This window comes from Sciurus vulgaris (assembly GCF_902686455.1).
Source record: "Sciurus vulgaris genome assembly, chromosome: 3".
Classification (NCBI taxonomy): domain Eukaryota; kingdom Metazoa; phylum Chordata; class Mammalia; order Rodentia; family Sciuridae; genus Sciurus; species Sciurus vulgaris.
The window spans coordinates 21,665,300-21,688,409 of record NC_136463.1 but is presented as its reverse complement, the minus strand read 5'-3'; the positions used below and the strand labels follow the sequence as shown (position 1 = coordinate 21,688,409).

Below are 23,110 nucleotides of genomic sequence, written 5' to 3'. Positions count from 1 at the left end.
GACCAGGGCCTGAGGATCCCTGTTATCAAGTATTTTGAACCACTCTGCCAACTTCCGACCACTCAGAGCCAGACAAGACAGACCTGAAACCAAACCCCACAACTCTCCTACAACCCCTGCTCAAACACCCCTGCTAACCAACCACAGGAGAATCAACAGACGCAGCCAGGGTCAGGTGTGCTGAGCAAGAGAACACACTTTATTAGGTACATTTCCAGGAGAACCTGGTTACACATGATGCCAAAAGCATAGTTAAGACCAGACACACAATACAAGAAGGATTTGGTGAGAAAAACATGCTAAGCAAAGGGCCTCCCCCTCTGGGCGACTGGGGGAGTCATTTAGCAGCCACAAGCCACAGGGGGGCTTCCTGGGGGCCAAGCCTGATCACAGTGGGCGGGGCAGCACATGCTCCCTGGAGGAGATGACTTTTCCATCCCTTATCTCCTCGGTGATGGTGCGGATCTGGGTGCCGACCTGGGGACCCGGAATGCAGGGCACAGTTGGGGCGCAGGGAACATAAGGAACTCTCACGGCAGACTTGCAATCCGTGGCACAAGGGTGAGCAGGAAGCCTGGGGAGATTACATCATGCAGGGTGCACTTGATATTGGGGCATTGGACTGAGAATGATGTGAAACAGATTTAGGGGATGAAGTGAGATGGGTGAGTAAGGACAAAGAAAGGTCTCAGACTATTTCAGTGCCTCTGAAATCCCTTAGAGTGAAAGGATAGAACTGCAGAAAAGACTAGAAACTCCCAAGCAAAAATAACGGTTGGAGAAGCAGGGCGTGGGCTGGGTTGGCCTGTCCCCTGGGCGTTACCAAAGCCAAGGACAAGAAGGAACCTCCAGTAAATTGGGTTCTATCCCCTTCATTTTTGCCACAACCACTCCAGGGTCTGATGCCTCCCACTTGGGACTTCCCCCACCCCGGCTCCCAGGACCCGTGGGCCACTCACTTGCAGTCCTCGCTGTCCAGCAGGCCCCGGTACGTGTTGATCTCGCACTCCAATCGGGCCTTGACATCCAGCAGCACCTTGTACTCCTGGTTTTGCCGCTCCAGGTCACAGCGGATGTCGGCCAGCTGGGACTCCACGTTGGTGATCATACACTGCATCTGGCCCAGCTGGGAGCTATAGCGGGCCTCTGTCTCTGCCAGTGTGGATTCCAGGGAATTTCGCTGCAATGGGAAAGAGGAAGAGCTACCAAGGGAAAGGTATCCCACCCCAGACACCCACAGCCCTGGGGTATCTGCACATGGCTTGTGATCAGGCCCCATGGTAATTCACATGCCGAGGCTGGTGAGCCAGGGAGCCTGCCACAAACCGTGACCAGTCACTCAAGCACATGCCACTCACCATGCTATGCTGGGCCTGCAGCTCGATCTCCAGGGTATTGACCGTGCGTCTCAGCTCGATGATCTCCGTCTGACAGCACTGCAGCTGCTCCGAGCTGGACACCACCTGCTGGTTCAGCTCCTCAGTCTGCAACACAAGAGGATGCAGGGCATGGTCAGACCAAGTAAAGCTAATTTAAAGGGGGACCCCACCCCAGGAGTTCAAGCTCCTGGACTGCCCCACCCCACCTGGGTGTTGAACCAGGCCTCCACATCTCTGTGGTTATTCTCCACCAGGGCCTCATATTGGCATCTCATATCATCCAGTATCTTGTTGAGATCCACTGGCGGGGCGGCATCCACCTCCACATTCAGTCGGTCCCCAAGTTGGCTACGGAGGGCATTGACTTCCTGCAGAGGGAAAGCAAGGAGAAGGATGCTGGCTTAGTATCAACTGACCTGAGTTCACACTCGCCTCTCCTCTTTGCCAGCTGTGTACTGTTAGGCAGGATGCTTAACTGGGTCTCCCTGTGGACGCATGCCTACTTCCTCCTGGGGATTTGGGAGATTGAAGGGAGACGACACAAACACCAGGCAAATAGAATTGTTATCAGGCACCAGAGCCTAACTGGAGATTAGTGTCACGGGCAGAATATGGACTTTGTGACTTAAGCTCTTTGTGCCTCTGTCTTGATGGAGCTTGTATTACTATGTATGTACTATTACTGTATCACTCTTGGGATTACTATGAGGATGATGTCTTAGTGTTTCACCTAGTTCCTGAGACACAATGAGCCCAAGGTCTGGTTCCCTCAGCTGGATGGGATCAGGTGGCACCAGCCTCACCTCCTCGTGGCTCTTCTTGAGGCACATCAGCTCCTCCTTCAGGGACTCCACCTGTATCTCCAGGTCAGCCCTGCATAGGGTCAGCTCATCCAGGAGCCTGCGCAGGCCATTGATGTCGGCCTCCACCAGCTGCCGCAGGGATACCTCTGTCTCATACCTGCATACATAACCCTGCTGAGTCTGCTGCAAGGGGAGCCACACCCAGGCAGGGCCCCATGCCCAGCTGCCCAGCTACCATGACTGATTTGGGGTCAGTAGCATGGTAGTCCCTTGCCATGCCCCAGAAGAGATTGGCACCACATTTTCCCATTTTCTACTCTAGCTGGCGTTATTCCACCACACAAGTTCCCAAAAGCAAGGGGCAGAGGCAGCAGAGCAAACTTCCCCTGGTCAGGCCACTCACTTGGTCCGGAAGTCATCAGCAGCCAGCTTGGCATTGTCGATCTGTAGGACTAGCCTGGCATTCTCTGCCTTGGTCAGCAAGATCTGGGGAACAGAAAGCTTCCCATGAAGTGGCGGAGTTCCAGCAGTGGGGAGGTGGGTAACCTGGCTCACAGAGGCCATGAGCCTGGACACCAGGCATAATGAGAGTATTGGCCCCAGGAGGGGCATTATAAGGACATCAGTCCTAGAATCTGTAGCCCCCAGTTGGCACAGTGTGGCATACCAAGGTGAGGCAGAGCCAGGTTCAAGTTCGTATCCAACACCCTCAGGCTCTGTGATGCTGGGCAAGTTGCTGAACCCCCCAAAATTCAACCTCCTTATGTATTAAGTGGGTTCAGTAATACTCATCTCTCCAAGATGAGGAATAGATAAATCAGTGGATAGGAAAACATCAGGCACAGTACCAAACCCAGTAGGGGCTCAATACATGTTCCTTCCCTCCCTGTAACTGAGCTGCTGAGAAGTGACTGACAACAGGGTACAAGCAAGAGACCTGTAGAGAATCCTGGGTCCTAGAGAGAGAAGCTTATCTTTCCAGGAAAATCCCCTATAAGCTAATTCCCACCTGGGAAGGTCTCAGAATGAGACAGATCCCTCCCAGCAGCAGGGCTGCCCAGCTGGTGGGAGATCAGGTCCCCATTACCTTCTGCTGGAAATCCTCAATGGTCTTGAAGAAGGACTGGTAGTCCGGGCAGATGTACGGGATCTGACACTCATACCACTCGCGGATGCGGCTCTCCAGCCCGGCGTTCTCCCTCTCCAGCTGGCGCACCTTCTCCAGGTAGTTGGCCAGGCGGTCATTCAGGAACTGCATGGTCTCCTTCTCGTTGCCATTGAAGGAGCCCTCACAGAACCAGCCCCCGATCCCAACAAAGCCAGACGGGTGGCACCCAGCCGACAGGTAGGAGCCAGACAAGCAGCTCCCTAGGCCAGGGAGGCCCATTCTAAAGGAAGAAATGGACCCCGAAGCACCAGCAAGACCGGGGACCCTGCAGGAGCCCAGGGAACGGATGGTGGACATGCGAGAAAGGCCACCTGCTGTGCCGCAGAGGCCCTTGACAGACCCAGAGGAAAAGGTCGGGGTGCAGATCTGGGTGGCCATGATGCTGGCAGAGGAAGGTTGCAGTTTAGCACAGAGCTCGGGTTCTGGACTCTCAAGGCCTCTCCGGTGTGCTTATATACACTCTCTATGGGGTGTTGGCATGTTACACTTCTTTTGCTCTTGGGAAAGCCTTTTCCTAGCCCAGAAAGCTAATCGCATTAGAATGTGATTTTCACTACCCATCCAGAATTCCTTGCCTTGTAAAAAAAAAAAAAAAAAAAAAAAAAAATTTGTTGATTTGGTTTGCTAAGTCAGGACTCTCTGCTGTTGTCATTTCCTAGCACACTGTGAATTTTATTGCCTCTTCAAAGAGTCTTTGCACCAGATCCCATAAACTGGGAGTGGCCTCGCGCATGACGCTGGAGACCTGACTTCCCTTTCTGCCTTCCCCTGAGGAGCTCTATCTGTCCATTTGTCACCACCCTCACTTCCTCGCCTCTACCCTATCCCTCTACCCTGCTCGCCTGGATCTGGGAAACTGGGAGTGAAAAGGGAGTAAACAGAAGTAAAATCCATGGCACGCCTGTCCTGTGCAAGCTCATCGCAATCCTGGGAGGTGGCTGACGTTATCCTCATTTCACCAGTGTGGAAGTGGGGGCTCACAAATGTTTGAAAATCTTGCTCAGGGGGGGTCAGGATGTGAGTGGCAGAGCTTAGATCTAAAACCAGGGCTCTCAGACACCAAATCTTATGCCCCTATCCCACTGTTTCCCCACAACTGAGGTCAAGTCTGGATACACAGAATTTAGGGACATGGAGACTGGGGTTCAAATCCTGGCTCCATTGATTATTTGCCCTGTGATAGTGGGCATGTCACTTCTCTGTGTCCTCATCAGAATAGTGGAGATCCTTGTCCTGTCTGCCCACTTCACATCAGTACAAGGAGACTCAAACATCACAAAAGTAGAAGTATTTCAATGAGCATGAAGTTTCCTCAAAAGGCTAGGAATGGAACTTCCGTGTGATCTAGCTATGCCATTCCTTGGTATTTATCCTATAGAATTAAAGTCAGCTTCATCTGCATACCCCTGTTTATAATAGCACAATTCACGATAGCTGAATTATTAAACCAGCCTAGGCATCCATTAACATACGAAGGATGAAGAAAATGTGGTGTATTTATACAATGGAGTCTTTTCCCGCCTTAAAGAAGAATGAAATTATGTCATTTGCAGGGACATGAATGGAACTTGAGAGCATTTCGTTAAACAAGGTAAGAACAACTCAGAAAGTCAAGGGTCATATGTTTTCTCTCCTATGTGGAAGCTGGAAAGAAAAACTAGGAAAAGGGGAGGGGAGTTTATGAAAACAGAAGGGGCGCCCGTGGAGCAGAAGAAGGGGACAAGTAGTAGGGAGGGGAGGCGGGGGAAAGGAGGTGCTAGGGAATGAAACAGACCAAATTATATTGTCATATTGTGTGCATATACAAATATGTAACAACAAATCCCAATGAAAAACAATTCACCAATAAAAAACAAGAAATAAAGAAATAGAAGCAAAAGCATTTCAAGAGCCATTGGTACTTCAGAAGTGTTGGTCAGGCTAGGACAGTCTTTGATGACACTTTATGGCAGGTGAGCAAAGAATCCCAGGTGTGAGCACTCTGATGGGGCTGCTAGGGGCTGAGGAGGTCTGCCTGCCTGCCAGGCCACATGGTGGCTGTGGGGGAAGGGTGAACCCCACAACCAAGCCCTCAGACAGTCCCTGAACTCCTCATCATGGAGAGTGTCTACACTGTGGGGTCTACACGTTTGGATTCATGGGTGGGACTTGAACCACCAGATGCCATTTTCCCTGGTGGCCCTCAACTCTCTGAACCCAATCAACTCAGACAACTTCCAGTCTCTGAACAGTTTGTAGAGATGGTCAGGGGCAGGTTCTGTGGACAGAGAAGGAATAAAAAGAATAAAAACCAAATACTGCCCGAGTTCAACATGCCCAAAGGAAAGACTCTGAGAATTAAGGACCAAAGATAAACCCCGTCCTTCCGCCTTGAAAGGTGGACTTTCCCAGGGTTTAGAGAACCTGCTTGTTCTTCACAGACTCCGTTTGCAAGGCTGGCATTTATGGAAGCATTTATGTGCTTCTGAAGTTGTAATTTGCCAACCTCTTAAAGTGCTTTACAAGCTTCTCTCTGAAATTACTCAAGGAGGATTGGCTGTGGCGGACACACCTCACCTGGTGAGATGGACTCTTCCACAAGATGCTCAACAGCATCTTGTGATGGTCTCCCCAGGGACACCTGCAGCTCCTCCTGGGAGTGGGAGCAGAGGCACCAGACCCCAGAGCCCCAGCTGCCTCAGCAATGGCTTCCCCACAGTTGCTGCATCTCCCAGCTCTCCTGGCAGGGCCTAGGCTTGCCCCATCGCACCCTCAACGTTTTCCGCTCTGTGCGCCAGGTGATCCTGTATTGTCTGGGACTGCCCTGAGCGTTGTCAGCTGGAAGGAAGTATTCCTGGCCCCAACCACCCAATACCAGCACCAACTCCTTACCCCAGTTGTGACAACCAAAACTTTTGACAGACATTGCCAATATCCCCTAGGAAGCAGAGGGTGGCAGAATGGACCCCAGTTGAGAACCCCTGGACTCTCAGAACAGAGACTGGGGCTCTGCCCCATACTCCTCTAATCCCCCCCTACCTTGTTTTCTAGAACAACTAGCACAGATTCTGCTGTCCCTGTTGGGCCCACCAGGCTGGTCCTTAATACCCTAGAGCCCCAATTTGTCTCATTTGTGACACAGAGCACTTGTCCTGCAAAATGGACCCTGACTAAGTCCTCACTAAGCCTTTAGCACAGTTCTTCTCATTCTTACCTGTGTGTCAGGAGAGCCACCGGGGGTAAGAGAGATGTCTCCAGGAATGTGAGGACAGCAAGCCACTCTTCCAGAACAGGTAACAAGCAAGTCAAAATAAATTGTCTTTCAACCGCCCTTAATCCCCAGTCTTATCTCTGTGGTAAGCTGCCACCTCATGGAAGGGACTTACAGAAAGAAGTCCTCTGTCCTCTCTCACCCCAGAAATCTGGACCACCTCAGGAGAGAGTGGGGCCCACAGGAACAGTCTATCTGCATCAGAGGAGAGACCCAGACTCACACATCTCCTAGGACAGCTCTAGGGGACCACCTCCTCCCTTGGTAGCCCAGCCTTTAAGAACACCCAGAGTTCAGGGTAGAGTAAACCAGGAGTGCCTATGCATCAGGTGTTACCCAAAAGGGGGATCCTTCTCTGAGACCATTCTTTCTAACATCCATCGAAAATTGCACTGGCCTAAGGCTTAAAAGATCAGGTCTCCAGGCCTAGCTCTGCCCTGGCTCCCAGCATGACCCCTCCACTCTGGGATCAGAGCCCCAGTCTGAATAAGGAAGGGCCTGGGAAATGAGCTGGAGTCCCATCCATCTCAGACATGATAGGATTAAGTGCTCATGGAGTATTTATCACCCCAGCCCGTCCCCAGCCCGTCCCCCCTCTATCACTGATCTACAGGTTAAAGAGACTTTAAGGAGTTTAAAGCACAGGACATAACTGAGTTCGTTTTGTTTTGTTTTGTTTTGTTTTTTTCCCCAAACACTCCTGGACCTCAGGATCTTTCTTTGCCTCCATCATCACATGCCACAGGGACGATGAAGCTCCCTCATGGTCATTCTGGCCATGGGCAGAGGCAGTGTCTGTTTATCTCCCAGGGCTGCTCCTGAGAGGGGCCCCTTCAGAAGTGCAATGTCACTGAACACTGAACAGACACCCCAGCATGTCCAGGAGGTTGAAATGACATGTCTGACCAACTGAACCAGAGACTTCACTATGCAGATGAAGCAACTCAGAGAGCACAGGGCTGGACAGCAAGGGCAAGGGCCCTGGACCTGGAGTCAGCCAGACCTGGGTCCTGTGAGCCAGGCCTCCCAACTGGCAGATGAAGTTCATGCCACAGTCACAGGATTGTGAAAACAAAGTCCAAAAGTTGCTTTAAAAACTGGAAATTATTTCCCAGATTAAAGGGATCCAAACTGCTCTGAGAACCCACATAGACTGAGCCACAGTCAAATGCTATTTCCAAGACACAAAGCACTTGCCCTAGTTTAAAGAGACTGATTTTTACAGCATAATCCAGCTATCCAAGAAAAGACAGCCCCTCAAAAAGGCAGTAACTAGGGCTGTGTCCAGAGGTGCAGCAAATCCCTTGGTCAGTGACCTGGCCTGCGACCCTTCTTCTAGAAACTTCCAAAAGCCCCATTGCTCTCTGTCCACCATGATCCCAGCTTTCCAGGGCAGAGGGAGGAGGGAAATGCTGCTGTAAGAACAGAAAAGACCATGGCTTTTTCCAGGCCCATTTTGAAAGGCCAACAAGTCCAAGATTAACTGCTAAGTCTGTGGCTACTTCTTTGTTGAAAAGGGATTTCCACTCTCAGGTAAGCTTCTTCCTGAAAGCCGAGGTTCAGCATGGATGAAGACCCAGCATATCAAGGCTGAGTCCCCTACTACCCAGCCCTGAGCAGTCCCTTTGATGCAATGTCCTGTATAATCTGTCTAAGGAGGAAATGAGTGCTCTGAGCAAGGTCTTTCTTTCCATTCCTCTCTGGGCTTCGATCAGAATGTGCCAGCCTCCGCTGCCACCACAGAACCCAAAAGGCAGCAGAGGAAGCAGATCAGACAGTAGTCCAAGGGGCAGTCAAGTCACCTACCAGTGGACACCAATGGACACCAGATCATTCCAGAAGGCCAGGATTCATCTTACTGACTTTCTCTTATTCCCTGTTACAACCTTGAGGGCCACACACAGGTTCTAGAAAATTTCCTACCACCTGAGGTACCTAAGAAATACTGATCCCAGGTCCTAATTTCTTTGGAACCCTCCAAACCCACCCAGAACACTGTGGATCCTCCAACTGATCTTAATTTCCCCAAACAACTGCTTCTTCTTTATAACGAAGAATCGGTTCAAGCCATGGAGCACCTGGGCTTCCTGGATCCTCCCCTTAAAAACCTTCTTTTACTATATATTCTGTCAAATAGCCACATCCATAGCCAAACCTGCTGCCAGCTTATGTCAGAGTCTAGTACAGACATGTCCTAACAGGTACACCAAGTTGAAGAAAGCATTATGGGAAGAAAAAAAGGCTTACAATTAAGACATTTCTAACTACCCATTTAAGTTTTCCAAAGAATCCAGGAAAGATCTCACTCAGTTTTGATGGTGAAAGCCTCAGGGTCATTATAGACCTGGTGAGGACAAGGTTGCAAGATTCAGAAAATAAATATATATGCAATATTTGAGGCCCACTTACACTAAGAAGTTATTCATTGTCTCTCTGCAATGCCAGTTTACCTGGGCATCCTATGTCCTGTGTGGCATCCCTGTTTGAGAGCATGGGCCAAGCCAGACGCCACTGCTCCTTCCCCCTCCCCCTTAAGGTCTGTCACCATGACGGGCTGATACTGGGGACAGGTGTATCAGGCTTCCCTTGGGAAATCATGCTTTTGGGTTCCCTAATACCCTGGTCTCAGCTGCCTCTTTTGTCTTTCCAGGCCCAGTGAGCAATGCTTAGAGTTACAGGGGCTAAGTTGTCCTCCCTCTGGACCTGGCCACCTCAGTAACTTTCCATCTTGATCCCAACTACCATCAGCAGGGTGACTCAGGCCTCCCTAGGCAGGATTTCACAAGTCTCTCTTTGCTCCTTTTCCCACTCCCCCAGGTGCCCCAAACCTCCACCCACACCCCACACAATCAACGGGGCCTCGCCAGGCTCACAAAAGTCCAAACACGCACTGAGTGACCAAGGAGGACTACCCCTCACTGCCTAACTGCCCCTCCACAGGGAACTCCAGGAAAACTGATGAAGAACATCCTGGCCCAGAAAAGTGGTTCCTCCCAAAACTCTAACGCTTGAAAAGGCTGGTGGGCATCCAACTCCAGGGCATGCTGCCCTAGTGTGGTCCTGAATCCCCAAAGGGTTGCTCACACTCTGATTAAGCCTTGGAACTCCCACTTCACCAGGGCCCAGAAATTCTCTAGAAATCTCATCTCCCCAAAAATACAAAAATGTAGAGAGTCTTGGCTATTGCTTTGAGATTCTGCTTCAAATGGTTGTTGCCACAATGACGCCCAGAAAGCCACCCTGTCCCAGTGTGAAGCCATACCTCTCCAGTCCTCTTGCAGCCACACTCTGCCTTACATTCCAGGACCCACTGCCCCGTGGGCCAGCTCTTCCTGGACAGCTGCACTGGCTGACTGCTCCCATCTGGAAGAGTCCAGGGCCTCTCACACAGATCCTGAGTCCCTAACTCCCCCCACCCAGCTTTTATGGTCTGGAGAATTCCAGGGCTTCCCTTCTTTCCCTGATGTGCCTAGAGAACCTGTGGTTAGTGAGAGATGTACAGTCAGGCCCACTGGGAACTGGTACCTCAGAGTCCTGCGTCCCCTCGATTCAAGTATCACTTAACTGAACCATAAAGAGAATTCCCCCAACACCCTTTTTGATTGGATTCAGTCGTCTGCTTTTACAGGGCCTGGTGTGCAGTGGATCTAACGCCCTTCCTGCTAACAACAGCGCGTCTGAGGCAGGCTGTGGGCCCCAGGCTGTCATTAACCACACTGTATGCGGTGGGGTTTACTTTCAAGCAACTCTAAAATGCTCGGATGAAAAAAGCCACAGGGTTATTATGGCTGTTCATAAAAATGGACCAGAGAGTGATGTCAAATCCTTGCCAACTCCCCCACATGCCCACCCCCAACAGGTGCCTGGACCAGCCTCAGCAGCATCCCCTGCCCACCCGTCCCCTCCCAAATTTCATGGGAGGTGAGAGTGTGTGCCTAGCTCCCCCGAGACTGTCCCCAGGAGCTGCTCAAAGGGATGCATCCCACATGCCCCACTCCACCCCAGCCACCAAGACTCCCAGGAACACCATCAGAAAGGACACAGGTCCCCAGGCAGCCCCTGAGACACAGGGACCCAGGCAGGGAGGAAGGAAGGGCCTAGCAGTGATGTGGGGTACACTGAAACAGTACCTCCCGCACTCCCGCAACCACAGCCCTGCATGACATCACCTCCTGGTCTTCCCACAGGACTCTCTTGGGTTCAGTGAGAGCCCATCCTCTTACCAGTAGGGCCCAGGCACTCACACGCTGTACTCTGAGTCTTTATAAATCCTCAAAGCTGTCAACCAAAACAGAGGGGCAACAGGCACCAAAGGGTCCCTGGAACCCCTCAGCCACACCCTATTCCCCAAGTGCCTCGCTGCCCCGCCCAACTCTGGGGACAGACAGGGTCCCCTGTTGGGACCATGTCTGGTAAGGACCAGGTCTAGGGGCCCCCAGCAGGCACTGACCAGCTTTCTGGCATGAGTCTGCCCTCTGCAGGGCCAGGGCAGAACAGACAGCCCCATGGGAAGGACAGAAGTGCACTGGCCCATTAAACCAGGGTGGGCGGAGCCTTGCGGACAGGGAGGCACCTTTTGCTCAAGGTGGGGAGGAGCCAGGAGCCCCACAAGCAGTACAGTGTTTCACTACCTTGGTGCAGCATCTGCTGTGTGTCAAGCTCCTCCCTCCTAAACACAACCTAGCACTCAGGTTCTTGGACACCAGGGGAACATCCCCTGGTTGATTCCTTTGTCCCCTGAGCACTGGGGTCCAGGAGAGAGCCTTGTTTCTCCCCCAGATTCTGGGTCAACTAAACACTTGACCCTTGACAATGGACCCAGCCACGGTCTCAGAAAGCATGTTGGAACCTTGGATCAATGAACCAGCCTGGGCCTCAGTCTTTCTGTGTGTGAAATGGACACAATGGTGCCAACTCCTGGGATCGATGTAAAGATGCAGTGACATCAATCCTGAGGAGCTCTGTAGGGCAGACTGTCCAGGGGCACTGCTCTCTCCCCTTTGCTTCGATCCCTTCCATCTCGCATTACCGTGCACTCATCCACGCTGGCTGACACAGGGATGAGTCAGCTGCCGATGGGACAGGGCTGCTTGCTCACAGTTGCAGCACTAGGAAGCAGTGCTGTGAGCCTGGGGTGACCTGGGCACCTAGGACAACCCCTGGGGAGCGGCAGTATCGACCTAGCAGGTGCGATCAATCTGTCCTTCTGCGAATGGCTGCCCCATGTAGATGACTAAGGGATTAGATTGAGTCTTAGACAAAAAGGCAGGGTTCCCGCCTCCTGCCTCTCCTGCCTCCCAGATCAGAGCTGGATTGGCTACTGCCTTCTCTCAGCCCAGGATGGCTCCTGAGTTGACTTTGACCTTTTGACCAAGGCCTGCTCTTGGCCTGCCCCACCCAGCTTCCCCAGGACCCCTGAGGGCCACAAAGTTCCTCAGATGGATCCAACCTCTCAGCATCCTCCCTCAGGTCTGTAAGAAAGGCTCCCAGGCCAGAATCCCCAGCAGACCCAGAATCCAGTTCCTGTCACTTCTCTACATGGACAGCTACCTTTATACCCAGTGTGCTCCCCAATGCCGGCTCAGGAAGGGGGTGGTGCTGCCCCTGAGTAGTGCTGCCACTGATGGCTCAGCTTTGAGAACCCAGACTCCTTTGTCTGGGGCAGGGGCTCCTTCTCTTTGTGCCCTCAGTGAGATGCGCCTGTTCGCCTCTTCCATTTCCCGTAGCCTCTGTTTATTCATCGCCTAGTTCCTCCATACAGTGCATTTATTCAACTCTTAAAACACACTAGGTATGAGGATGCGGATGGCCATGAGACTGTCCCTGCCCTGAAGGAATTCACAGGTAAGAAAGAGAACTGGGAAGGTAATGACCAGAGGAGCTGTTTATAGAGCACTTATTCTGTGCCAGGGAATGCTCTAAGTACTTCCCTTCAATAACCCGGAGGGGAGATAGCACTTAGCAGGAAGATTAGCACTTTGCCCAGGGTTAAAAATGGAGCAAGTAGCAGAGCTGGGATGTACACCAGGTCGTGTGACTGCAAAACTGGAACTCCTCACACCTCTTCCTATCATTGATCTGGTGGCCATTGGCACAGGGGGGGGCTTACTAGGGAAATGGGAAAGACCAAAAAAGACTTTCTACCCTCTAGCCTAAAACTCCAGGAAAAATTCAAATGACACCTGAGAAGTAGTTTCCCAGATTCTTTGTACACCTCTCCCTTTAACAAGCGCTGTCTAAGCCTGTCTGTCTCCAGCAGGCTGCTCGACTCCATGATGAGGGCACAGTTCTGTCACACACTGGGAATGCTGGAGCCATTGGGTATGTGCATGTGAGCACCCAAGTGTGCCCCACAGCAGCTGTGGGGTGGCCATGGAGGGTGCCATGGAGGAGGGGTGTCCATCTCAGTCTGAATCTTAAATAAAAACCTAGTAGTCTCCAATAAAATAAAGATGGGGCATGGAGAGGAAGAGAAGGAGAAAGTTCAGATAAGACCCAGGACACTGAAACAAGGGTCCCCAACGTCCAGCCTGTGGCTGCTTCACCAAGAGCAGTTTGGGGTGGCACAACTTGGGGTGTGCTGGGGAGGTTGGTACAGAAGCCAGGTCTGGAGGGAGGGAGGAAGGGGCCAGGGAAGCAAACCAGGCCTTGCGGGCATCTCTGAGCTGGAAGAAGACTTAGAGTTTCCAACAATCACCCTGACTGAAGTATGGAGCCTGGAGGAAGGGGAAAGTCAAAGTGGAGGCAGAGAGGCCAGGAAGGAGGTTGTGGCAACATGCCTAGTGCCCTTGGAAAAGGAGGGTTGTCATAGCCAAAACATCCACGGGAAGGACTATGGAGGATATGAGGGAGAAAAGAGGCCAGGGTGCCTGCTTGCTTCTGCTGGGGTTCGCAGGTCCTCTGGAGTAGGAACAGACCTGGAACAGACCTGGGAGTTGTCGGGGGCATCTCTGGACATGTGGATTTGGGGAGGCAATGTCCCCCACACAGTTGGGCAGATGAATGTGAGGCTGAGAGGGGCCTTGACTGGAGATGGAGGCTTGGGCGTCATCAGAACCTGTGGGTAATTGGAACCACGGACACATCCAGGATGGCCCAAGGAGTGAGTGAAAAGAGAGAAAACATCTGACAGAATCCAGGGGACAAGTCAACATGCAAGGAGCCAGCGCAGCCGGAGGAGGCTGTGACTCTGAGTCAGACACCCCGAGGGGCAGGAGAGAGCCGAGTGCAGAGGGAGCGGGCAGGGCGAGGTCAGGGCAGACTGAGCCCCTCGGTGAGTCGGTGAGTCGGTGAGTCCTGAGCTGGTTCCCTGAGTGGGTAGGAGTTACAGGACCTTGGGGAAGGCTGGAGAGGACAGCAGGCCTATGTGCCTGCAGCCAAAATAAAACCATTTGCCTGGAAGGAGGCACTCTATGCAGGAAGCGGGGAGTCAGCAGGCTGGGACACTTGTCACGGGCCTCCTTCTCCCCAAACCACCCCTGGACTGGCCCCTTGCAGCATGCCCAGAGCCTTCTCTACCTTGCCCTGTATCCCCCATCCCCCAACTCTACCATAACCCCATTGCTGCCTCCATAGCTGCTATCCACGGGACTGTTGAACAGGCTCTCTGAACTGCTGAACTGCCCACTCTGGTAGGTTCCATTTGTCCACATTGGCTGGGCACCAACCCACTGGAAGCTGCCATGTTGTCCATGTTTGTCAACATTGCACCTGTGTGCTCAGGGGTCCACATGCCTCATGTCCATCTCAGATGGGAAGCTCCTGGCCCTAACAGTGTCCGGGTTAGCTGCTCAGCCCAACCGTACCCACCTCACCTGTGACCCCAAACCAGGGCCTTAGCGGGGATTACCCTCAAAAACCAGACCAGAATCAAAAGTGCATTTGCAAAAGCCAGGAAACTTTATTCGATCATCTCTTCTTTTTAGTTGAGAAGTTGAGAAACCAAAGAACAGGCAGTACAGAGTGGGGGCGGGGAGGAATCCCACCAGGAGAGAAGAGCAGGGAGTGTCCACCCTCAGGGAGGGTCAATGCGGGGGTCCTGGGAGAAGGGACCAGCCTCACATCCTGCAGCCCCCCCGACCCCACTCTCCTGCGGGGATCCATCAGCTTTCTCCTCCTGCGGCTGCTGCAGGCAGAGGGAGGGGGTGCCAGGCAGAGTTAAGACCTACGGGCAGCATTGGTGTCTGAAATTCGGCGGCGACCAGAGGCTGAGGTAGGACTGGTGGCGTTGCCATTTCCTGAGAGATAAAAGAAAGAAGAGAGGCTTAGTACAGAGAAGACCCACAGGCCAGGGTCCCCGGGAGGGTTCACAAGCTCCTAATGAGTCAGGAGGTATTTGATGAGGACTCAATTTTATTGTCCCCAGTGGTGGCTTTCTCCCAGACAGCCCAGTAGCTCTATGAGACCCAGTCGTCTAGTTTGAAAAAAAAATTAGGTGAATAACAGACCACTCCAGCGCCCCGCCTCCCTGCACTTAGGAGCCAGTACCGCCTCCCTTTGGTCCCCAACAATCAGGAACCTTATCCCAGCTCCCCATGATGCTGTCTCCTTACCTCCAGAGGCAGGGGGCCCTGTCATCCTGCAAGGGAGAAGAAAGAGACAGTCATGAACAGAGGGTAACTGAGGACAGGTGTTTGTCTGTCCCTCTGATGGAGTGACTCAGATTATCATTTGGAGCCCTGAGTTCACTTGTATCCTAGCAGTGTCCCCAGCCCAAGAGGCAGCAGGATCAGGTGTCCACTAAGCCTACCTACGTCCCTGCCTCTCTTTAGTGTCCATTTGTCTGCCTGAGAGCTCTTGAAAGGAAATATTATTGTCCCCAAGATTCAGGACATTTTCCAGAAGCCTTGGACTCCCTCTGGTTCACCCAGCACCCCCATCCCCACCTCCACTCATTTCCTGAGCCCACAGGGATGGCTTGGTCTCTGTTGGTGGTCTGATGGCACTTAAACCAACATCTGAATAGCTTTGTTGGTCTGAGCTCATCCAAGCTGATAGTTTTCCAGTATTAGATGTCCCCTTCCTGTCCAATGGAAGGCCTCAATGAGAATGTTCAGAAATACTGACCCTGCAGTCTACGGAGGAAAGGCCCCTCATGTGATTGGAGGGAAGTGGGGAGCTCTGGTCCCCGCTGTTCTTGCAGGATCCTTAAGCTCATACAGGAGCAATCCCCTCCCTGACAAGAGGGAGTTGATCTCTAAAGCCCTGACGGCTCTGACACCCGGGATCCTGCAGCCACCTTCCCGTGAGACCAGGGGCAGAGGGACCTACTTGGAGTCCTGGCCCTCCAGCAGGCTGCGGTAGGTGGCGATCTCCTGCTCCAGCCGCGTCTTGATGTCCAGCAGCATCTTGTACTCCTGGTTCTGGCACTCCATCTCGCTGCGGAGCTCACTCAGCTGGGCCTCGATGCTGCTGATGAGCCCCTGGATCTGCTGCAGCTGCAGGGCGTAGCGGCACTCCGTCTCCGCCAAGGTGCTCTCTAGCCCAGCTTTCTGGTGGAGGGAAAAAAGATGTTATGGCAGAAAAGCCACACAGAAGGGAGAACTGGAGGTGGTGGCTGCTGGGCAGGGGCAGGACGGGTACCATGCTTAGCTGGGACTGCAGCTCGATCTCCAGACCCTGCAGTGTACGCCTGAGCTCCGTGATCTCTGTCTTGCTGGTCTGGATCATGGCGGCATTGGAGGACACCTCCTTGTTCAGCTCTGCACTCTGAAAGTCAAGCAGAAAGGGATGGAGGAGCCCAGCTAGGTGCCAACGGCGCCGTGTCCACCTGTCACTACCTGGTTATGTGGGGGGTAAGAGGGCTAATACCTTGCTCTGGAACCATTCCTCAGCATCCCGACGGTTCTTCTCTGCCATGGCCTCATACTGTTCCCTCATCTCTGCCAGCACACGCGTCAGGTCAATGCCAGGGGTGGCATCCATCTCCACGTTGACCTGGCCCACCACCTGGTTGCTGAACTCCTTCATCTCCTATGGTGAAGGGAAAGGAAGATGTGTGGAACTCCTCCCTTTCCTTGGCTCTGAGAGCTGGTGGAATGTTCTGGAAAGTGCTTCCAGGTCCCCCAGTGGAGGGCTATGTCATTCTGCAGCAGAGGGCTGCCTTTTTCTCACTGGAGTGGAGACTTGTCATCCCCTCTCACCTCCTCATGGTTCTTCTTCATGTAGGCCAGCTCCTCATTCAGGCTCTCGATCTGCATCTCCAGGTCAGTCTTAGACAGGGTCAACTCATCCAGCACCCTGCGCAGGCCGTTGATGTCAGCCTCCACACTCTGGCGCAGAGCCAGCTCATTCTCATACCTGAAATTATTAAAACAATTTTTAAAAAGCAAGACATAAGTGATATTAGACCCACCCCTTCCCTTGGGCCAGACTCTACGCCTCCTCCAAGGCCTTCACTCCTGGATGTTCCAGGGTCCTCAGCCAGCTCAGCATTTGTCTAAAATGAGAGACAGCTGGGAAAGAAAGAGGGGGAAATCAACTCACTTGAGCCTGAAGTCATCGGCAGCCAGCCTGGCATTGTCAATCTCCAGGATGACCCGGTTGTTATCGATGGTGGCTGCCAGGATCTGCAAAATACAGAAGGTCACCTTTGGAGGGTCCACACACTTGGAGAGCAAAACAAGGGCAGGACTCCACCTCTTCAGTGTCCTTAACTGAGACAAGACACTTCTCTCTGGGTCTCAGTTTCTCCTCTGTAAAAGGAGGGGTGGGGCCACCTCCCTTTAGTGCGTTCTATTACATTAGTATTTCCTGTCTGATCATGATGGGGAGATCCAGGATGTGCATTTCAGGAGAACCATACCACTGGGCACATCGTCAGGTAGTCATTCCTGACAGCTTCAGACCTATCACCTCCCTAGGCCATTGTCTTGAGACCCTCCTACTTAAGGTCCAAAGGGATTCAATGTGGCTCCATATATTTCCTAGTAATGTCCCTGAAGCTGGACTCCCCGCTGAGCATAGGGTAAATCCAGCAACTATTCCCATCCCTTTGGAATTTTATGTTCATGCCTTCATATTCCAAAGCACTTACAGCCCACCCCACATAGTTGGGGCTCAGCCCAGGCTGGTGGGTTTCTGTTCCAACAAGCTAGTGTCACAGAGTGATGAACAGGCACTACCTAAGCCTCTGCCTCTTTCCCCACCACTTAGTGGTTGCCAATTGACAATGAAAGTTTAAGTGGGACCACTCCAAAATAAACAATTATTCCCAGAACAACGAATGAACATGTCTCCTTTTCTTTGTTGACTTTAGTCATGCATAGTGGCTTTAAAACTGCCATGTTTCCAAAGAACCCTGTAGGTTAGGATTATAAAGATTCAGTCACTAATACATAGCTGTTTGGGAAGCCGTAAAAAAAGGTTGACATGAGTAATAATGTTAATAAACATGAATAATGGGAGTAATGCACTTAAGAAGTCATGGCATGAGAAAGCCCGTCAGAAGTAGAGACTCTTGATAAATAACTAAATTTTCCTCTGCAAGAAGGGTGTGAATTCCATCCACACCTGGTCTCCCAGGGTCTGCTCTGCACCAGGCAACCTTGGCATCCAAGGCCTCACCTTTTCCCGGAGCTCCTCAATGGTCTTGTAATAGTGGCTGTAGTCACGCTCTGGACTGGTAGGGCTCTGCTTCTGGTGCCAATCTCTGATCTTCACCTCCAGGTCAGCGTTGGCCTCCTCCAGGGCCCGCACCTTGTCCAGGTAGGAGGCCAGGCGGTCGTTGAGGTTCTGCATGGTGATCTTCTCATTGCCAGAGAGGAGGCCACCATCACCACCACCGAAGTCACCAAAGCCACCACCAAAGCCACCACCAAAGCCACCACCAAAGCCACCTCCAAGGCCACCTCCAAAACCACCCCCAAAGCCACTACCAGCCCCACCACCAAAGCCGCAGCTCATGCCGCCCCCATAGCCTCCAGCAGATCCCCCAGAGACAAATCGGCTTGAACAGGTGGAGATATTGCGACCTCCGCCCAGCTGGCAAGAGCCACCTCCGAAACCACCACCATAGCTGGTGGAGGAGCTCTGCAGGCGACAGCTCATGGTGGAAGCAAGATTGAGAGCAGGTGCAGACAGGAGCTTGGCGTGGCCTGAGCCGAGGACGGTGGCTCTTCCCTGGTGCAGATGCCTTTTATGCACCCTCCACGGAGGTGGGTCCTCCTCTCTCCTCCCTTCCCCGCCCTCTAACTTGGTGCCAACCTCTTCGATTCCCACAAGCCCGTTGCCCCTGCTCTCCAGGGTGGGTTGCACATGTTGGGGTGGCTTTTTTTTTTAATCCTTTACACAAAAGGGATGATTCAGAGGGAAGAGTGTTCTGCTTGAGACTACCCCTTGACAACCGAATTCTACTTCACCTCTGCTGCAAGGAGCTCACTCTGCAGGCTGTCAGCCCCGCCCAGTGTTAGAATGGGCCCTGAGTGGCAGTGGTCTGCCAGGAAGCCTCCACGAAGGCAGAGGAGGCTGCAAACGGCCCTGTAAGGTCACCACAGCCCTCAGGCCCCCTTCTTCCTAGCTCTCGAACTTGTGAATGAAATATTCAGAATCCTCCTTAGCACTTGGTCTACACCAGGGCTCCCGATGACTCGGATGTCAAACTTTGTTGGTCTTATAGAATCAACAACCTCAAATGTGTCTAGGCTGAGAAAGACATGGCACTATGACCATCAGAAAGAGTGGCAGTGACAAGGAACCTTTGAGGACCTCGGGATCAAATATAGATGAGGAAGCTGAGGCACAGAAAGAGGAAGTGATCCTGCATATTGTAATAGCTGATATCCTTGGAGCCCTTACCATACATCACACTGAGCTGAGTACTTAATACTCAGTATCTTTTTTGATCTTTGCAGCATGAAGTGGGTCCTATATTATCCCCTTCTCACACAAAAGAAAACCAAGCCTTAAGGGTAGGATCAGAAGTAACCCCAACTCTGGTTCTGCCTGACACTAGGACTCACTTTTAGGTATATTTTTCACACAGTTAAATATATAAATCATTAATGTCTAGCTTGATTCATTTTTGCCTATGCACGCCCTGTATAAGTACAACCCAGAATTTTCTAGCACTTCCTAAATCTCCCTGAACTTTTCCCAGTAGCTACCCATAGCCCACACCCCTAATGTAACCACTCTTTCAACATCTGTCACCAGAGACCAGTTCACAAGTTTTCAGCCAGGGTCTGCTCTGCTCCCCAGGGAACACTGGACAAAGTCCAGGGACACTTTTGTTTGTCACACGAGGGGAATACTACTTGGTATGGAGAGAGAGGGTAGAAGCTGGAGGTGCTACTAATAACCTATGATGCACAAGAAAATCCCCACAGCAAAGAATTATTTGGTCAAAAAGGTCAACAGTACCAGGGGTGGCCAGCCCTGGGTCAGTCTGGAATACCATTATACTAATTGCCTTGGAGGCACAGCCAAATCCGGAAATAAGGTATTGTAGTGCCAGAGCAGGGCCCTCTCACATGACAGCTCTCTTGGTTTGTGTTTGACTAAGAGGCTGTTTAGGAAGATCTGACCCACAGTCTGGGGCCTGGGTCTCTTCTGGGACCCAGGATATGGCTGAGACACTCAGGGACACTTTGTAATACTTCCAGAGGGGTCTCTCCATGCTGGCCAGAAGAACAGGGCTTGTGATGGCTTCTCAGAGTCTAGGAGAGAAGTTTCCAAGCCTGAGAAAAGAGAAGCCTGGGACCAGGGCCTCTCAGGAGCAGCCACAGGGTCTGTTCAGAACCAGGCCAAGGGCTGGGGTGTGGTGGCACAGGCATGAGGTTACCCTGGAGGCCGCTTCTCTGACTCAGACCAGAAAAGAGAGATCTGGTCAGGGCTTTGTAGCCCTTTGTGTTCCAGGGTGTGGGGTGGGCCTGTGTTCACCCAGTGGGCAGCCAGCAGTGCCAGGGAGAGAGCCTGGGTATGCTGTGGCACCATGCTGAGGCAGGATTCGGGCTGACCCCTGACCCTGCCCAGCCCTTCTGCTCTGAGCTGTCGGCTCAGCTCTCTGAGAAGGTGTGATTCAGCCCAGAACGAGAGCTCTGGCTCTCTCAGGAGAGGATCAAAACTGACAAGAAGGAGATTAATGGAACCTGCCAGGTCTGGGGCGACAATGCCCCAACCTCCCAGGGCTGACAAACAGGTTAGGGCCAACGCCTCTCAGGGTAACAATGCCATTGATCCTCCAAAACCCAGCAGAACAAACACCGGTGGTCATGCAAACCTCCACTCCAGGGTCAGGGCACTGCCCCTCCCTCCCAAGCAGGGACTCCCTCTCCCCACCCCACGCCTAATGGAAGCAACGTTAGCAGGTCTCTGCTCTGCCTCTCCCCAGTAACAAATCCAGTCGTCTCCCCAGTAACATTTCAAGGGAAAAGCTACATTCACGTCCATGCTTAACACATTGTCCTTTACTCACAGCAACGGGAGAGGGTTTTATTGGTCCCAAGATTTTAGATGAGACATCTGGGGTTCAGAGATTGCAATGCCCAAGATTGCAATGCAGTCAAAATTCAGATATTTAAATCTGTTCTCTCTCTTCCTCCCTCTCTCTCTCTCTCTCTCTCTCTCTCTCTCTCTCTCTCTCTCTCTCTCTCTCTCTCTCTCTCTCTCTCTTCCTCTCTCTCTCTCTCTCTCTCTCTCTCTCTCTCTCTCTCTCTCTCTCTCCCTCTCCCCCCCCCTCCCTCTCTCTCTCTCTCCCTCTCCCTCCCCCCCCCCCCCACCCTCCTTTTTCTCCCTAATGATGTCTTGGCAGCCTGGCCATGAACTCAGGTTGACCAACCTCTCTGCATATTTCATTCTATGATGTTGTGTTTTATAACAAAAGGGATATATTTGTTGGTCTTCATCCTGGGTTCCTGGCACAGAGCTCCTGAAGCCTTAATCATTCCCTGAGTGAGAGGGGTGCTGGAGGATCATTTGTTTTAATATTTGGTTGTCAGCCCCAGTCTCTGACACAGAGCTCCTAAACTCTTGGAATTTTCTGTTGACAGGAGCCCCCTTGGGTCTAACAAGGTGATACTGGTGGTTTCCTAGAGAGGAACCTGGGCACTGGAATTCTTTTCGGCCCCACCCACCTCCATCATTCAGGAAGGGAGGGGTGCCAGAGATTGAATTAATAATTGATCATGCTTTTATAACGAAATCCCTAAGCTAGGGTTCAGAGAGCTCCCAACTTGATGAACAAGAACCAGGAGGGTGGTGGCATGTCCCAAGTCTATGGGGACAGAAGCTCCTACACTTGAGACCCTTCCCAACCTCCCTATGTATCCTTTCCTCTGGCTTCCTTTAAAATGACCTTTGTAATAAATCAGCAAGAGTGAGTACACCGTTTTCCTTGGCTCTGTGAGCTATTCTGCCAAATAATCAAACCCAAGAAGGAAATCCTGGGAACCTGTGACTTACAGCCCAAATGGATAGAAATTGTGGGCAACCTGGGGACCCACTACTTGCAATTAGCATCTGAAGCAGGGAGCAGATGCTCCCTCCTTGTGGAAGGGAGCCCTTAACCTGTGGGGTTCACACTAACTCTCTATACCGTCAGAATTGAACTGCCTTGTGGGACACCTCATTGTTGTCAGAAAATGGCTTGATGTGGGGACAACCCACACATGGGGTCACAGTAGTATTGTGTTAAGGGAGAAGTAAAAAGAGCACGAAAAGCAGTCTGATTTTGCTACACTCACATCCCATGTATGTTTGAAGATAATAGAACGCGAGCTAACATTCATCGACCACTGTGTTCAACGCTCTGCGTGCACGATCTTATTTCAAAGCAAATCTACGATGTTTACCAGCCCCTTTTTGCAGCTGAGGAAACTGAAGGCCAAAGAGATTAAATACACTGCTCAAACTTGAAAGCTCATTTGGGTCAAAGCAAGATTCGAAACCCCAGGCTCTATGGTCTGCATCTTAACTACTGCCGGTAGACTACACTCAGGTCAGTGTGCGCACTGCCCCCACGCAAGCAAGGGCATCCCCTGCAGCCTTCTCCATTCTCAGGCCTTGCTAGCTCCCCAAACCTGGCCAGTGGGTCATCCTGCTTCCCAAGTGGCTAAACCTACTTGATGGCCTTCGGGGTCAGCCTGTCTGCTCTCTGTCACTAGTCTGAGCTCCAAAATTTAGGGGCTTGTGGGAGTACTCAGTAAAAAACACAAGAGCCAGAATCACCATGGTACTTCCCATCCAACCCCCTCCTTTTACATGTGGGGAGACGGAGGCCCAGGACAGTGGGAAACAAGGAGAAATACATGGATTCTCAACTCTGCCGCCAGCTCATTGTGAGTCTTACACCAAACTGGTGTCTAAGTTTCCTTCAGGACGTTACCTTTCCAAGTCTCTGGTTCTCAAAGATATGCCCATGCATGCCAGATTGTTCTATACCCTGTCCCCAGCTCCTAGGCAGAGGCCCTTGCTTGGGTCAGGCCCTTCCCTCCCTCTCTCTTGGACTCCAAGGGACCTAGAACCCAGGATGGCTGACCCACTTTCCAAATGACCTTGAGGCTCCCCACAGGGG

At 52.0% G+C, this 23,110-nt stretch overlaps 2 protein-coding genes across 2 annotated transcripts; both read right to left on the bottom strand.

The window, feature by feature from the left end:
- Nucleotides 1-313: 313 nt before the first annotated feature.
- On the bottom strand, nt 314-3,728 carry LOC306657110 (keratin, type I cuticular Ha6; the record flags this gene model as incomplete). Its single annotated transcript, XM_079132832.1, has 7 exons — nt 314-574; nt 960-1,180; nt 1,359-1,484; nt 1,586-1,747; nt 2,183-2,339; nt 2,586-2,668; nt 3,270-3,728. 7 exons carry the CDS (start codon nt 3,726-3,728, stop codon nt 388-390), a joined length of 1,395 nt encoding a protein of 464 aa, XP_078988958.1. The 3' UTR covers nt 314-387.
- A 12,138-nt stretch (nt 3,729-15,866) lies between these two features.
- Nucleotides 15,867-18,663, bottom strand: KRT13 (keratin 13; the record flags this gene model as incomplete). The annotated part of the gene is made up of 6 exons (XM_079132879.1): nt 18,166-18,663; nt 17,086-17,168; nt 16,743-16,899; nt 16,411-16,572; nt 16,183-16,308; nt 15,867-16,091 (listed from the first exon to the last, which is right to left on the bottom strand). The coding sequence occupies exons 1-6, from the start codon at nt 18,646-18,648 to the stop codon at nt 15,867-15,869; spliced, it is 1,236 nt and encodes a 411-aa protein (XP_078989005.1). The 5' UTR covers nt 18,649-18,663.
- Nucleotides 18,664-23,110: the final 4,447 nt, after the last annotated feature.